This window comes from Eptesicus fuscus, chromosome 3 (assembly GCF_027574615.1).
Source record: "Eptesicus fuscus isolate TK198812 chromosome 3, DD_ASM_mEF_20220401, whole genome shotgun sequence".
Taxonomy (NCBI): Eukaryota; Metazoa; Chordata; class Mammalia; order Chiroptera; family Vespertilionidae; genus Eptesicus; species Eptesicus fuscus.
Window position 1 is genome coordinate 98,470,016 of NC_072475.1, and position 16,825 is coordinate 98,486,840.

At 37.1% G+C, this 16,825-nt stretch overlaps 1 protein-coding gene across 1 annotated transcript in view; it reads left to right on the top strand.

Moving 5' to 3' along the window:
* Positions 1 to 16,175, top strand: part of ROBO1 (roundabout guidance receptor 1) — a 449,233-nt gene extending 433,058 nt beyond the window's left edge. Inside the window, exons 27-29 of the mRNA XM_008152276.3 lie at positions 4,985 to 5,293; positions 12,743 to 12,939; positions 14,496 to 16,175. Coding sequence (XP_008150498.2) covers positions 4,985 to 5,293; positions 12,743 to 12,939; positions 14,496 to 14,510 — 521 coding nt within the window. The 3' untranslated portion in view covers positions 14,511 to 16,175. The remainder of the gene's footprint in view (positions 1 to 4,984; positions 5,294 to 12,742; positions 12,940 to 14,495) is intronic.
* The last annotated feature ends 650 nt before the right edge of the window (positions 16,176 to 16,825 follow it).

Here is a 16,825-nt window from a genome sequence, read left to right on the forward strand (position 1 = left end):
ATGACTTAAACAACAGAAATTTATTTCCTCACAGCTCTGGAGGCTAAAAGTCCAAGATCAAGGTGTTGGCAGGGTCTGTTTCTGAGGTCTTTCTTTTTGGCTCGTAGATGACCATCTTCTCCCTATGTCTTTACTTTTTCTTTCCTCAATGTATGTATGTGTTCTAATATCTTCTTATAAGGAAACCAGTCAGAGTGGAATAGTGCCCACCTAAGGATCTCGCTTTACTTTCATTACTTTTCAAGACCCTAAATCCAAATAGTTTCATTCTGAGGTATGGAGGTTAGGACTTCAACAGAGGAATTTTGAGGAGACACAATTTAGCCCCTGATTGGTGACACTGTGACCATACCTTGCTCATAGCACCTAGGAAGAACCCAGCGCAGAGCCAAGTGCTCCATGCTGTAGTCACAGTGACAGGCATAATCTATTCATTTCAAATTTGCCACTTACAAGGTTAATCCAGATGAAGGGTAGGATGAAAATATATGAATATTTATCAGTCAGCATCCTATCAAGTTAAAACCAAGCATAAGTGCATTTCTAGGACTTTCTAATAGATTCTTCCCACCCCCTCTTTTCAACCCTTCCCAATGCATTTGCATACTTGATTTAAAAACCAAATCTACATTATTTCTCTAGCCCTACTTTTCATAAATTATAAATTCACCACCCTCTTTGGAATGACATTATTTTGACTTGATTTATTATTAATTACAAGGTCTTGGGGCTTTAGGCAGTTAAGTAAATAGAGTGCTGGTCTCCATAGCAAGTTAATGCAGTAGAATTGTCTGCATGCGCATGTTCCTACATACTACTTTACATGCATTATACTGGTATTTGGAGAGTCTTGTGTAAAGAATAGTCTTTACTTCTTTATATAAAGAGCCTAAACATATATATAACAGGTTCATGATCCATTTGTTAAATCCAGTTTGAGCTATTAGTGGTATGAATTGGATGAAAGTACTATTTATCACTACGTCAAATACAGAATTGTTTATATTATGATAATCCCTGATTTTATTCTAATTATTTTATTACACCTAAAAATAATTTATTTGATAATCTATTTACATAAGAAATAAAAAGTCCCAGCATATCCCTATAATTATCAATTAGATACAGTAGCAATTATATACGGGAAGTTAGAACTTTTAAAATAACCATTGGGTTCTCTGATTCTCTCTCTCTCTTTTTTTTAACCTTTTTTATAGATAGGATCTATATAGAGCATCTTGTAATAGATTTTTGTCTTGAGAGTCATATATTACCAAGACTTTTAACAGTATTAATCATCAGTTTTGATATCTATTGAGCCCAGATATTTTTTGACTTGATGATACTGGCATTCATCAGTATCCTGATATGTGCTTGCAATCCAATTTAAGTGTATAGAAAGCAGCTAGTATAGAAATGAGACTGTAGGCACTCTTCCCTGTGCTTCCAGATGTGCTCAGAGTTAGACTTTCTCTTCTTCCCATTTCAAGTTACAGTCTCAGTCTGAACTCTGGGACTCCGTGGTGTTGGGTTTCTTAGCTTTAAGCAACGTGGTACAATCTTTCTTTGAACACTCTCTCTTTAGTTATTTTTAATAAACAAGTAGCAGATGTGGCAGGTGCTTTCATGATATTACATCTTTTTTAAGCACTATTTTTTTAATTTATTTTTTAAGTAGTAAAGGAGGAAAGTCATGCACTAGTGACAATGGCAATATATGTTGTAAGACTAAAATCATTTGAATTTCTAGAATCTGGGGGAAATTAGTGCTGTTGGCTGTACTTTGGCCACCGTTTTAGATAAAACTTTGAGACTATTCTATATGAAAAAATAAAAGAACATGGTGAGCCATGAAAACTAACAACAACAAAATATAAGTAAAAGTTTTAATAATGGAGTCCTGAGTAAAACAACTGGTAATAAGATGGTACTTCAAGTTTTTTGTTTTCAAAGACCATTACAATGATTTTGAATGTCTTAGCTTTAGCACATAATATCAAAAGAAAACTAATTTCAAAAAAATGTATATCTACCTACGGGACAAAATAAGGGTTAATTTACTTTTAAATAATATAAGAATGAGAAACACTAGGTTAAAATTGACGCTTCTTCGGACCCTTAATTTGCTATTGTATTAAGAATTTTCAATATACAATTTTAATATTCAATAGCTTCTCATGCTGGTATATGTAAATGATAGTCAGTAGATCATTGTCAGTAATACTAAAATATCTGGAAACAACCTAAATATTTCTCTGTAGGGATTGGCTAAATAAGTAATAATATAATTCATTAAATAGAGCATTATATGAACTTTAAAAAAAATAAACACAGCCGTATGTACATATAGGGAAATGTATACAACTGCACCATCAGGTAAAAGAGGGACAATTCCATTGTTGTTAATAAGAAGGAAAGGCTGTGTATTTGATTTTGGTACTTTTGGTCAGTGGGCAGACATCCACTGTGTCGTATATAATCCCATCGTTTCAGAAGTGAAAGGTGCTCCCTGATGTTATTTGACTTGGCAGCCCTGTTTTATGTGAATAAATAATTTCTGGAATAATCTATAAAAAAAAACTATTCAAACATTATTTCTGCATAATCATATTGAGTGTTTGAAGTGAAGGTTGGGAGGTTTGAGGGGGTCATACTTTTAAGATCTTACAGACTTTTAAATTTTTTACCATGTAAATGTTTTATTTTTGTTTAAAATTTTAAAGTTAATTTTATAATACTAAACATTTAAAAGATGTTTTTATAAATGTTTTAGTTGATTTATTCTATCACAAAGATATTAAATATCTAAATGTAAAAACATTATCATTTCTAAAGTCATGAGTTAAAAAAGAACATAACTATGCTGATAATTCCCAAATCTCTGTATCTCTAGTTTTGGCCTCTCTTGAAATTCAGATTTTGTTGGACATCTCTATCTGTATACTTCAAAGATTTCTCCTACTCACTTTTCTAACACTGAACTTACATTCCGGCCGGCATGGCTCAGTGGTTGAGCATCGACCTATGAACCAGGAGGTTAATGGTTCAATTCCTGGTCAGGGCATATGCCTGGGTTGCAGGCTCATCCCCAGTGGGGATCACGCAGCAGGCGGCCAATCAATGATTCTATCTCATCATTGATGTTTCTCTCCCTCTCCCTTCCTCTCTGAAATCAATAAAAAATATTTTTAAATAAATATATATATATATAAAGGCTAATATGCTAAGTGTCCAACTGTCTGACCAGTCTCTATGACACGCACTGACCATCAGGGGGCAGACGCTCAACGCAGGAGCTGACGAGCTGCAGTGACTTGGCAGCAGCAGTTCTTGGGTGATGCACCCTGAAACCAGAGAGGAGAGAGCTCGATTCCTTGCAGGGCCACACGATTCCACCTTCGGCCGTGGGTTATGTTGTTGCTGGGGCACTGTGGCCCCGAATCTGGTTTACTGCACACTTGGGTTTGCATTCCACACCCTGTATGACAGCAACTTTGCAGAGTGCCCTATTGCACTCTGGGACCCCTCGCGGGATGTCGGAGAGCCGGTTTCTGCCTGATCCCCGCAAGCCAGGCCAAGGGACCCCACCTGCCGGAGGGACCCCGCTCACTCTGCAGATGCTGGGGAGGGACTGCTGGAGGTTGGCTCCAGGGCGTGTCCAGCCCGTCTTTTCCAGTCCTTCCCCACTGGCCACCTTCTAATTAATTTCCTTCCAATGTGCACGAATCCGCGCACCAGGTCACTAGTAATAAAATAAAATAAAATTGAACTTAGAGTGTTTCTTCATAAAACATCACTTCCTCATCCCTGCATTATTTATCTTCAGTGATGTTTCTCTCATCCACCTAGTCAACTATGACAAAAACCCTAAAAGTCATTTAGGTTCTTTCTTTTCCCTTTCCTACTGTATTTGGTTGATTATTAAATAATATTGACTTTTCTTCCTTAATCTCTGTCAAAGACATCTAAACAGCCATCTGAATAGTCACTAATATAGTTCTATCCCCTGTCATTATTTTTATGAACTATTACAAACAACCTAATGGTCTCCTGGATTCAAAATCCATCATCCACACTACAGCCAAAAAAAAAAAAAACCCTAAAGCTAGAATCTCTTCATATTCTTCTACTAACTTACCAACTATCATAAGGATACATATTTCTCCTCCCTAGAGTATACATAAGAGTTATTTTAAAAGATAGTACCACTTAAATAAATTTTCTAAATTTCAAACTTTATGCCTAATTTTATACTTAAGTATCTTTTAATTGTATTTATAATATAAGAAATTGAATTATATACAATTTTCTATTATATATAACATATTAACATATAGCTATAACTATAGATAGATGAAATTATTCTATATTTATTCCAGTGATTATCTGATTTAAAACCTATGGTTGCATATATAAAGTTAAGAGAATGGTAGATTATAAATATGTGATAGAATGAAATAGTAAAAGAACACTGACTCAGAAATTAAGAATCTGAGGGCATTAGTCCTGGTCTGGTCACAGATACCTTTGAGGTTGGAAAATAGTTTAAGGTCCATGTTGTTGAGTTTCCCTGTTCAAAATAAGAAAGGATTTAGGCTAGATTAGAGACAGCAAATATGCCTCAACTCAAGTGCCAACTTCAATCAGTTTGAAGTGGTTGTCTGAAGGAGGAAGGGTATGTATTTGGAATCAGCAACATTGTGCTGAAATCAATTAGGAAGATCTGTAGTGGTTGGGAGGTTGGGGAGATTACAGCATTTATGCCTATATTAGCTATACTAAGACTCGATGATCTGTAAACTTCAGCTCTGTGAGTCAATATTTCTGTGCTAGATAAAAAGTACATTAAAATTGTTGGTCTCCTTATTCCTTGGTTGCCTTCAATTGTTCTAATCCCAGATGAATGTGATCCCAATGATATTTCTAATATTTGCTTATTTTATAAATGGCACACTTTTACAGTATTTTAAACATTTTATTTTAGATCTTCCACCTCCTCCTGTGCCACCACCTGCTATAAAGTCACCCACTGTCCAATCCAAGGCACAGCTGGAAGTACGACCTGTCATGGTGCCAAAACTTCCTTGTATAGAAGCAAGAACAGACAGATCATCAGATAGAAAAGGAGGCAATTATAAGGGGAGGGAAGTATTGGATGGAAGACCAGTTGCTGAAATGCGAACAAATCCAGGTGAACCCAGAGAAGCACAGGAACAGCAAAATGATGGGAAAGGACGCGGAAACAAGGCAGCAAAACGGGACCTTCCACCAGCAAAGACTCATCTCATCCAAGGTACTGATTTATTTAAGCACCAAGTAAACATAGATTGAACATATATTTGCAAGGTATGCTGTTAGGTTCTCTAAGGCCATATGAAAAGCAGTAAGATTTAGAAATTTGCTCTCTAATGGAGGAGATACGCATATACCCAAGTAATTTTTTACAATTTATTCAATACATTATACAACACTTCCTTAGATGCCACTTGAGTTGTATTTCAAAAAAAGAAAACATGATTTCTACAGATTAAATAGAGAGAAGGGAAGAACAAGTAAAGGAAATAGGTAGAAAAAATTATGGAAATGTGAAATTGAATGTTTAGTGACTACTCCTTTCCAATTCGGCTGGAGAATATGATATTTGGGGCTAGGGACACATGGTAAAAGATAAAATCAGATTGAGAAGGCCAGGAATACTGTGCTAAAGAGTTTGGGATTTATGATATGGGCAGCAGTGAGCCAACAAATAATTTTGAGCAATAAAATATATAATCAAATTTGTATTTTAGAAAAATAACTGGCAGCACATTATAGTTAAGGAAGAGACTAGAATTAGGTAAATGAAAGTATCAGAAAATTGAAAATAATCTAGATATAAAATATGAAAGTACTGACTTAAATCAGTTGTGCAATAAAGAGGAGAGAACAGCCTACATAGGTATTTTAGAGATAGGCCCAATAGGACTTGGAGACTAATTGAATATAGAAAACTAAAATAAAATAATGGAGTAAAAACAGAAGTTACTCAAATGTTAATTAGATGGCCTGTAAGATTAGTGGAACATAATTGTGTTAAGCAATGTAGACAAAACAGGGAAAATCATAGATGTGATGGGGAAAATAATTTCAGTTTTGAATACAGTAAGATGCTGTCAAGAATACAGATATGGAAAAAAATTAATAAGAATTTGGAGAACTAAGTTTAAAGATCAGTAGAAAGGTTACAACTAGAGAGAGGATGTTAGAACTATCACAAAGGTAAAAATTGCATGAATTACAAAGGCCAAATTATCAACAGTGATATACTGGTTAATGTATAGCAATCGATTTTCTAGGAAAAAACAAACAAAGCAAAACCCTAATTTGTAGCCATATGCTTCTTTTGTGTAATTACTCCCAAAATGGCTGGTTTCAAGCTACTTATATGAAGTCAGTGGATGTGAAGTTGGAAAGAGATGGATACAATATAGTCTGTGAGAATGTGCACACCAGTAGTCAGGGATGATTGTATTTAAAGATTAGGCACAGGAACAAAATTCTATGATGCAAACTGAGAAGGACCCACTCAGATATAAAATAGCTAAGGTATCCAAACTAGAGAGAATACTATCCTAGAAAGAATGGAGGAGGAAATTTTAAGATAGAAAGAAATATGAAATGCCACAAAAATAAAAGTGGAATGTGAATGGTGGCCACGGTGCAGGTAGGGGACAATACAAAGATTTTGCAACACGTTGTTTATATGTGATATTCAAAAGAACTATTTTTAGTGAAGTAGTCGGAATAAAACACAGACTGCAGGGGTGTGAAAGTGAATGGAAACCGTGGAAGGGAGATGGTGAGCACAGGCTCTTTTTAGAAGGTTGGGGAGAGAAAAAAAAGGTAGGGAAAAGGCTTGGCAGGAAGGCAGAATCTGTGAGAATGTTTTAGGAAAAGGTATGTGAACATTATTATATAGACTAAGAAGAAAAAAACATTTTAGAGGAAGAGATACAAGAAAAGGAAGGTCATTGATGAAGGAGTCAGGAAAAAGTGATAGGGAAATGAATCTTAAAAAGCTTAAAAGGGCACTTTACTCTCTCTTTTCATTGATATATTTTGGTGAGATCAGACATCAATCTGTTGTTCTGTTTTTTTTGAGGCACCTGGCCATTAGCAACTTCCTTCCATATGGAGGACAGTTTCACTTTGTTCTGTGATAGAAACCTGAACTCTTGACCTAGGGCCAGACTTGGCAGTGAAGTGATGAGTGAAGCTGTGCATTTCAGACAGATGTGTCTACTGCATGTTCACAGAGTACTTGGTGACATCACCACAATATCGGTTTAAGACACTTACCTTATTTTTATCAGTTAAGCCAAAGATTATCTGAATTTTTGACTCATGGTAACTATACTCCAAGTGATGATTCATAAATGAAATGTCCTGCTCTAAATTATTAGATTTGTATCTTTCCTGAAAGTATGGACCAATTTGCTGCTCATAAACAAGCTCCCTCTCAAGTAGTTGGGTTTCTTCAGGAAATCCTATCTAATAAAAGAGTAATATGCAAATTGACCATCACTTCAACACAAGATGGCTGCCCCCATGTGGATACAAGATGGCCGCCACAAGATGGCCAGCAGGGGAGGGCAGTTGGGAGGGACCAGGCCTGCAGGGGAGGGCAGTTGGGGGTGACTAGCCTGTAGGGGAGAGCAGTTAGGGGGACCAGACCTGAAGGGGAGGGCAGTTGGGAGGACCAGGCCTCTAGGGGAGGGCAGTTGGGGGGGGGACCAGGCCTGCAGGGGAGGGCAGTTGTGGATGATCAGGCCAGCAGGGAGGGCAGTTAGGGGTGATTAGGCCAGCAGATGAGGGCAGTTGGGGGAGACCAGGTCTGCAGGGGAGGGCAGTTAGGGGTCACCAGGCTGGCAGAGGAAGGAAGTTGGGGGTGACTGGGCCTGCAGGGGAGAGCAGTTGGGGGGAGGGACCAGGCCTGCAGGAGAGGGCAGTTAGGGGCAACCAGGCCTGAAGGGGAGGACAGTTAGGGGCAATCAGGCTTGCAGGGGAGCAGTTAGGCATTAATCAGGCTGGCAGGGGAGTGGTTAGAGGGTGATCAGGCTGGCAGGCAGAAGAGGATAGGGGTAATCAGGAAGGCAGGCAGGCGAGCAGTTGGGAGCCAGCAGTCCTGGATTATGAGAGGGATCCCAGATTGGAGAGGGTGCAGGCTGGGCTGAGGGACACCCCCCCCACCTGTGCATGAATTTCGTGCACCAGGCCTCTAGTAATTGTTTAAACCCAGAAAGAACTTGGTGTATGCAGAATTAGAACAAAGGACTAAGTTATTTTTATCAATCTTCACAAATTCAATTAAGTTATCCTCTGTCTTATAAAAATAATTCTAATGAAAGAACTAACACTGGAACAATCACTCTACAAATAAGGAAGCCTGTTTCCATGGGAAACACTGTTATACAGGACCAGTTATTATTTTATGTCTTGCTTTCCCAAAGTCTTATTTGAACCATAGACCTTTGTGTGTCATTAAATTAATATTTCTATGCATTGCTATAATTTTCACCTTCTTACTCAGTTTACATTATTTATAATGAAAAAGGCACCCTGATTTACATGTGTAACAAATGATTGTTTTTAATTAAAGAGAGTGGAATGTATGGTCTTTTGGCCGACATTTACTCAATTGTTGCAATTTATTTTTACCTATATCAAACATCAACTGTGTTATTAAACATCATACTAGTCCTGAAATTTATATATAAGCATGACCCTTGACCTCAAGGATCTTATAATCAGAGAGGGAGACAGGTAATCTATAGATTCACAGATGTATGCATAATTGGTATAATGTTCATGCTGCCATGATACTTGATAGTCCAGAGAGGGGACAATTATCCCAATCTTTTGGGAAATGTAAAGAAAAACTTCTTGATCTTTCCTGGTAGAAATGACACATAAGCTGAGTGTTCAGGATGGGTGGAATTTAGCTTGGGTGAGAAGCGTGGATAGAGTGTTCAGGCAGAGGAAGTCAGCATGAAAAGCTTTGAGGTACAACTCTGGCCAGGTGGCTCAGTTGGTTGGAGCATCATCCTGTATGCCAGAAGGTTGCAGATTCAATTCCTGGTCAGGGCTCATACCTGGGTGTGGGTTCAATCCCAGGTCAGGACAGTCAATCAATGTGCCTCTCTCACATCTCTCTCTCCCTTGCCCCCTCTCTCTAAAATCAATAAAAACACATCCTTGGGCAAAAGAAAATACAAAAGAAGAGAGAGAGAGAGAGAGAGAAAGCTTTGAGGTACATTGAGGCGACTATAAGAAATTTAGTACCACTAGATAGTAAAGATGAAGCTCTTGAGGTAAATGTAAGCTTTAGTAATAGAGATCCTGTAGTTCTTATAAGAAAATGGTGGCTTAATGAAGATGGCTTAGAGCAGTGGTTCTCAACCTTTCTAATGCCGCGACCCTTTAATACAGTTCCTCATGTTGTGGTGACCCCCAACCATAAAATTATTTTCATTGCTACTTCATAACTGTAATTTTGCTACTGTTAATGAATCGTGGGCTACTGTGGGCAGGTTGAGAACCGCTAGCAGGGTCGCCTAAGACCATCGGAAAACACAGATATTTACATTACGATTCATAACAGTAGCAAAATTACAGTTATGAAGTAGCAATGAAAATAATTTTATGGTTGGGGGTCATCACAACATGAGGAACTGTATTAAAGGGTCGCAGCATTAGAAAGGTTGAGAACCACAGGTTTAGAGGGAAATAACTCAAAAGGCAGAGACTTGTAAGAGATATTTACAATTCCTGGACAGGAGATGTAGAGAATATAAACCAGGCTATGAGAACAGGGATCAGTGAGAGAGAAAATTCAAAATACTTTTTAGAGTTGAAAATCAGCCTCACCTGTTATTTGCTGGAATGTGTGGAATTGTGCATTTAAGGTTGTTGAAAGGAAGAGAAAAAGTCTAAAATAATTCCTTTTTTTATTGTTCGTTTTTGATGTCTTAATGATTAGTGATGTCATTAGCTAAGCTTGGGAATACAGAGGAGGAAGAAATCTCAGGGGACTGAGCATGATGAAATTAATGTTGGATGTGTTGAGTCTGAGGGACACTCAAGAGGAAATGTTCAATTGACCTGGCTGTAGGAGCCTAAAATTCAGAGCATAGTTCACAGGTTCACAGGTTGGAAATACGAATGAATAATTCATCATGGTAAATATCAGTTAAAGCCACTCACCTGTTCACTCAAAACTACTTATTGATGACCTGTTATATGTCAAGCTGGTAGTATATCAGTACAAAATCAGATAAAAATACCCACTCTCATGACAGTTATATTCCAGAATAGGTTATAGTCTGTGAGAACGGATGAAATCATCCAGAGTGGGAATCTGTATATGAACAAATACTGGCTAAAAGTAGAAATCTGCAGGGCATCAATATGTAAGAGACACTGCATAAGAAGAACCCACAGAAGTCTGGCCAAGAAGGAAGGAAGACCATAAGCTAAGAGAGTAGTAATATTTAAATTGATAGTGGTTTCCAGATTAAGGCCAGAGAAGAATAGAGATAGGACTGAAGCATGGTTAGCATTATCAAAGTCAACAGTGAATTTTCTGTTTAATTGTGGTAATGTGGGCATGAGTAGATTTCCCTGGAATACAGAGTGAATGGGAGTTGTATCTAACAATAGAGTTCAAGTTACTTTTCAAGAAGCTTTGCTGAGCAGTGAGGAAAAAGGTATTAATTAATGTAGCGCACAAGCTTAAAGGGAAAGTTTTTAGCAAGAGAAGGATTTTATCATATTGTAGTTTGTCAAAACCTGAAGTCAATAGAGATAGAAAGGTTGCTGAATAGGGGACAAAAGGTGAAGGTTATAGGAGACCAAGTGCTAGGAAGTTAAGTTGCAGAAGAAGTGGTCCTCATGGACTGTGAAACCTCAGTGAGTCAGAAGTCTGTTTCAGGAGTGAAAGTTGTGATGAATAGAATGGAAGGAGAAAGGTGGCATGAAGGAGCAAAAAACAGGCTCCATAAGTACATGGTTTGGCTTTCACCAGAAGAGAATGTTTTTACACAATGATTTAGAGCTGGTGTTAGTGAGCTACAGACAAGCCGTCCTCCTTTCTGTGGAGAGAACTTTGGTGGAAACCATATTTCATTCATACAATGTGGACAACTGAGGAAGTACTTGGGGAAGGAAAACAAAAATACATGTAGAGGAGTTGTTTTTTATGTGTTTGGTGTCCAAAGGGTAGAGTGGACAGGCTTTGGAGCGAAGTGAGCGGTTGGAGGATGAATCAACAGAACTAGAAACAGATTTAAAGGAGTATGGAGATAGACATTCAGGAGACATCAGTTAACTGGAGTGGCTTGGTTTTTGAAGCTAGCAACAGTGGGAGGCTTCTGAGATCAGGATTCCACCATGTAAATGTGATGTTGAAATGGAGCTTGATATCTTGGTGTCTGGGAAGTGAACCTGAGCTTGGCTCTATTTTGGTAGTTAGCGGAGACTGGGCTTTGTTTCTATTAAGTGCCCTAAAAGAATTCTTCAGAGTTTCCATAGGGATTTTACCGTCTCTTCTGTTTTCACATGAATACTAAAAGCTCCATGGGGTATTTTTAGAAAAATGAAAACTAAAGCCTGAAATAACCCGAGATCACATAGTGAAGGATAGAACTGGAAACCAAATTTGACTTGAGGTTTGGTTTACTTCTTTAAAGATGTTGTTCTCAAGTGATTTTGAGGTGGACAAAAGCTTTTGAGTGGAATCCAACCCCTACTAAGAAAACAGCAAGATTTGTTATTTTCATTTACAAAATTCAGTGCTGACTTATTCATTATCTTACGAATAAGATAATAGAGAAACATGTAAATTGACCATACCTCCACTATGCCCACAGCCAATCAGAGTGAGTATGCAAATTAACCTAACAAAGATGGCAGTTAATTTGCATACATACCTGAGTCCAGAGAACCTCCTCGGCACCCAGGTCACTCCCAGCTGGCCATCGGGTGGAGGCTTTAGGCTTGGGAAGCGAAGGGGCCGAGCCTGTGATTGGAGGGGTGGTGGAGGAATCCCTTCCCAAGCCTAAAGCCTGGGGCAGAGGCTTTAGGCTCGGGAAGGGGCCAAACCTGCAATGGAGGTGCCGGGGTGGGTGGGAACCCCTTCCCAAGCCTAAAGCCTGGGGTGGAGGCTTTAGGCTTGGGCAGGGGCCGAGCCTGGGATCGGAGGGAAGGGGAAAAAATCAATGGAAACATATCCTCAGGTGAGGATAAAAAGAAAAATAAAGAAAGAAATGCCATATCCTATGAAAGACACATCTTGAAAATGCTTAAAGAAAGTTGTCATTTTTTTCATGGTGAAGGGACTGGAGTCTGTGTTGATGAAAATACCTTGGTGGCTGCAGTGACTGGCAGTGGCTGCAGCAGTGGGGTGATGGGGCTGGCGCCTTCCCCTGATCAGCCTGGTCACCTCCTGCAAAGGGGAGTGGGCCTAAGCCATCAGTAGGACATCCTCTGAGGGCTCCCAGTATGTGAGAGGGGGCAGGCTGGGCTGAGGGACTCCTCCCCAGTGCACCAATTTCATGCACCGGGCCTCTAGTTGTTATAAAATGTTTTTAGTTATTCCTCAAAATCATTGATGCTTCCCCTTTCAGAATTATAGACATGAGTGATACATTATAGAATGGAAATGTACAATGGTATTAATATGCACTTGTTAAATTTCATTACACAGAGGATATTCTACCTTACTGTAGACCTACTTTTCCGACATCCAATAATCCCAGAGATCCTAGTTCTTCAAGCTCAATGTCATCTAGGGGATCAGGAAGCAGACAAAGAGAACAAGCAAATGTAGGTCGAAGAAATATTGCAGAAATGCAAGTTCTTGGAGGATATGAAAGAGGAGAAGATAATAATGAAGAATTAGAGGTATCTATAGCTTTTTTTCATTTCTCAACCTTAAACTAGTTATTATATCAGCCTTAAAGTCAGGAGCATCTAGCAGTCTACAGAAATGTTATTTTTTGTCACAAACCCTAATATCAGTGATGCCAGAAACTGTAATTCTGAAAAAAAATAATTATTTTCTTGAAATGTATTCCAAAGTTTTAAATGGTAATAATAGTTTCCTTTTAGATCTAGTGTTCACATTCAGACAGATATTCAAATAAGAAATTTTCATGGCAAGCATGTTCTTGGGAAATAAGAACTATTGATCTAAAAATAATTATAATTCATAGTATTATAGTAAGTTATAAAAACCCAGTAAGGTGACAGTTATATGATGTGAGTGAGGGTATTCTGCCTGTGTTATCTACCACCCTATTGATCACTGGGCTCAACCCAGCTGATTTGGCCCACTATCTTTCACCTTCAGTCCTGACACTGACTTTTCCATATGGAAGAGAACATTTCTTGAGTCAAAGATAAACTTCTTTGTTGCATAGATATCAGACAGAGTTGGCAATAAATCTTATGATATTTAAAATCACCTCCCATTTTAAGATTGTGTTTTCTCCATTTCATAAGAAAGCAAGTTGAGGACAAATTTATTTTTTTGCAGATATAGTTGACCCTTAAACAACAGGGCAGTTAGGGACTTCAAACCCTCCTGCCCATGCATTCAAAAAATGCATGTATAACTTTTGATTCCCTCAAAACTTAGCTACTAATAGCCTATTGTTGACTGGAAGCCTTACCAATAGCATGGACGGTCAATTAACTCATATTTTGTATGCCATATGTATTATAAATTAGACTTTTAGAATAAATTAAGCTGTAGAAAACAAAATGTTATTAAGAAAATCATAAGGAAGGGAAAATACATATTCAGTATTTATTGAAAAAAACAAATCTATGTATACATAGACCCACACAGTTCATACCTGTGTTGTTCAAGGGTCAACTGTATATTTAATCACAAGTATATTGTTAAAGGAGTGTTAAACTGTAACTTCTGATAATACAAAATTAAAAATTGTAAGTAATTATATCTGATTAAATTTCTCATCATGCACAATGTAGTTGGATTTTGAGATTTAGAATAAGAATACTTTCCTCCTGCAAATACTGTTAGAGAAGTTGCTATTCAAGTGTTGTGTTGTTGTTTTGTTTTTTAAAGAAGAGACCTTTTGTGGGATGAAGAGAGATGAGTGTATAGATGACTCTAATATTTAAAACCAGTAAAAGTTGAGCTATAATGCTGAATTGGGCTAGGAGGAGTAGAGAGCTCAGCCTACTCCTGCTCCTCTCTCCCCGGCACCACACCCGCAACACAGACACAGTGTGTGGAAGCAGTCGGTACTTGTGACAGAACTATTGGATTTGCTTTCAAACCAATTAAAGTTGACAAATGAATCGGTTGCCATGAGCTCTTTCCAACGTATGCAAGTGAAAGAATGAAAAACTATAAGAATAAAACATGTAAATATAAGGTAATACTCTAAGATTCATTTTCAAACTCAAAAATAACTTATCTCTTACAGGAAACTGAAAGCTGAAGACAACCAGAGAGGCTTGTGAGATCTAATGTGAAAATTGTCACTCAAGATGCCTCATGTCTGATGACACATGACGCCAGATAAAATGTTCAGTGCAATCAGAGTGTACAAATTGTCGTTTTTATTCCTCTTACTGGAATACCATTTTTAAAAATTTTACTGGGGTTTTATTATTGTTGTTTGATCCCTATCCCTATGAGGAACCACCCTATTCCTCTCACTGTTGGAACAAACCATTACACTTACTTCCAGCAAGGGAGGTGTTTGAATTCTTGCTTTGGTCATCAGCCAGCAAAAGGGAACAGAATAGTTCTTTTGCATTTTGCCCCTGAGATATGGCATTGCACTGCTTATATACCAAGCCAATTTATAGCAAAATATTGATCAAAGATACAAAATTGATTAATTAACCTCATGCCAAGGGCTCTGAAGATATAGTCTTTCTATAACCAACTGCTAATGCAAATTAAAACATACTTCATTGTAACATGATTTTAAAATCAGTCTTTCATACCACCCTTTCCTGGGAGAAAATAAAAATATAGCAAATGCAGAACAACCACAATTAATTTGAATGGGGTAGAAACATTGTAAATATATACTCTTTGCAACCCCTGGTGATACTTTTTTTTTTTTTCACTTCATTTCAGTCACTGAAGTATATTCTTATTGGAAATGTTCGTCTTTTCGATAAGTAGGGGGAAGCCAGTTGGATCTCTGATTGTCTAGTCATTGTCATAAGTAAGCCTAGCAAAAACCTTACTCTATTTTTCAATCAAAAACCGATTAAAAATGCATATTACAAACAAATGGATGTTTTTAATGACCAATTGAATAAGAACATCCCTATCTTAACTGGCCTAAATTTCTTCTGTTAGTGTCAGTTCAACTTTCAGAAGTGCCACTTAAGGAAGTCTGATTTTTGTTTTTGTAATGCACTGTTTTTTAAACTTTTTTTTTTTTTTTGGTTTTAAAAGCACAATCACTAAACTTTATTTGTAAACCATTGTAACTATTAACCTTTTTTGTCTTATTGAAAAATAAATGTTGAGAAACGTTTTTAACCTGTTTTGTTAATGCTCTATGTTTGTATTTGGAATATTTGAATGATGACAGATGGTGAAGTAATGTGCGTACTTTATTGTGGGCCATAAACCCAGTGGTTCTTACTTTTCCTGGACTTAAGGAAAAAGAGATTTAAGTTTGTTGTGGCCAATGTTGAAACTTAAAAGATTTCCTTATAAGCTCAAATAGAGGCGTTATGTGCTTTGATTTGCCAAATAATGCTCTCCGACTGTAGATTTTTATGATCCTTTTTTGTCATTATATAAATTTTATTGACTTTATAATTGGTGCTATTTGAAGAAAAAAATGTACACTTATTCCTACACAGGCGTCAGGCCTGACCCACTGGAAAACAAAGCCAAACAAAATGGAACCACAAAAAAAGCTGGTATTCACCAAAAACTAAATGTGTTCACTTAGATAATTGAAAAGTTACATTGAAAGGGTGTGCAGTACTAAGGGAACAATCCATGTGATTAATGTTTTCATTATGTTCATGTAAGAAGCCTCTTATTTTTAGCCATAATTTTGCATACTGAAAATCCAGTAATCAAAAAAGTAATTTTGTCACATTATTTATTAAAAATGTTCTCAAATACATCATTCTTTCTTGTGTTGATTTCTTTTTTTTTTCATTGTGTGATCAAATTATTCCATTTAATCACAAGGTGTGCTGTCTTAACATTTCACTACTGTATTATCAGACCGTTAAACATTCTGTTTTATGAACAACCAGGTTTTTGTTTTTTTATGGTAAAGAAAAATGCTCCTTTTTTCCACTGAAATTAAAGATGTAAGATGAATGAAAACCTAAAAGTCATTTGATCAGAGAGGAAGGTTTTAATATTAATGTTGTACTGAAATACTTTTGTATGTGTATCTGAATTTCAGTTAACCTATTTCTAAAATAGGATTTGACTGGGCTAACTCAGATTTGTGAAGTTTGGGCCATTTGTGTTCTGTCAACAAGTAAATTATATAACTACAAAATATTTATCAGTAACTATCTGCTTTCTTGTTACAAATTCATGTGACATTTTAACAATGCAGTACTCATCACATTATTGTTCATTAAAGTCAGCCTATTCAAGTATTCAGCTTTGGGTGCTTGAGATGGGCATCATGTCTTAGAAGTGCCAAGAGCAATAGAATCTAGTGAACATTTTTTTTCCTATGACATATACATTGATAATTTTTGTGTTGATCACAATTTGAAAATGTAGGAATTTTTTAAAAGGGGGGATTTAATC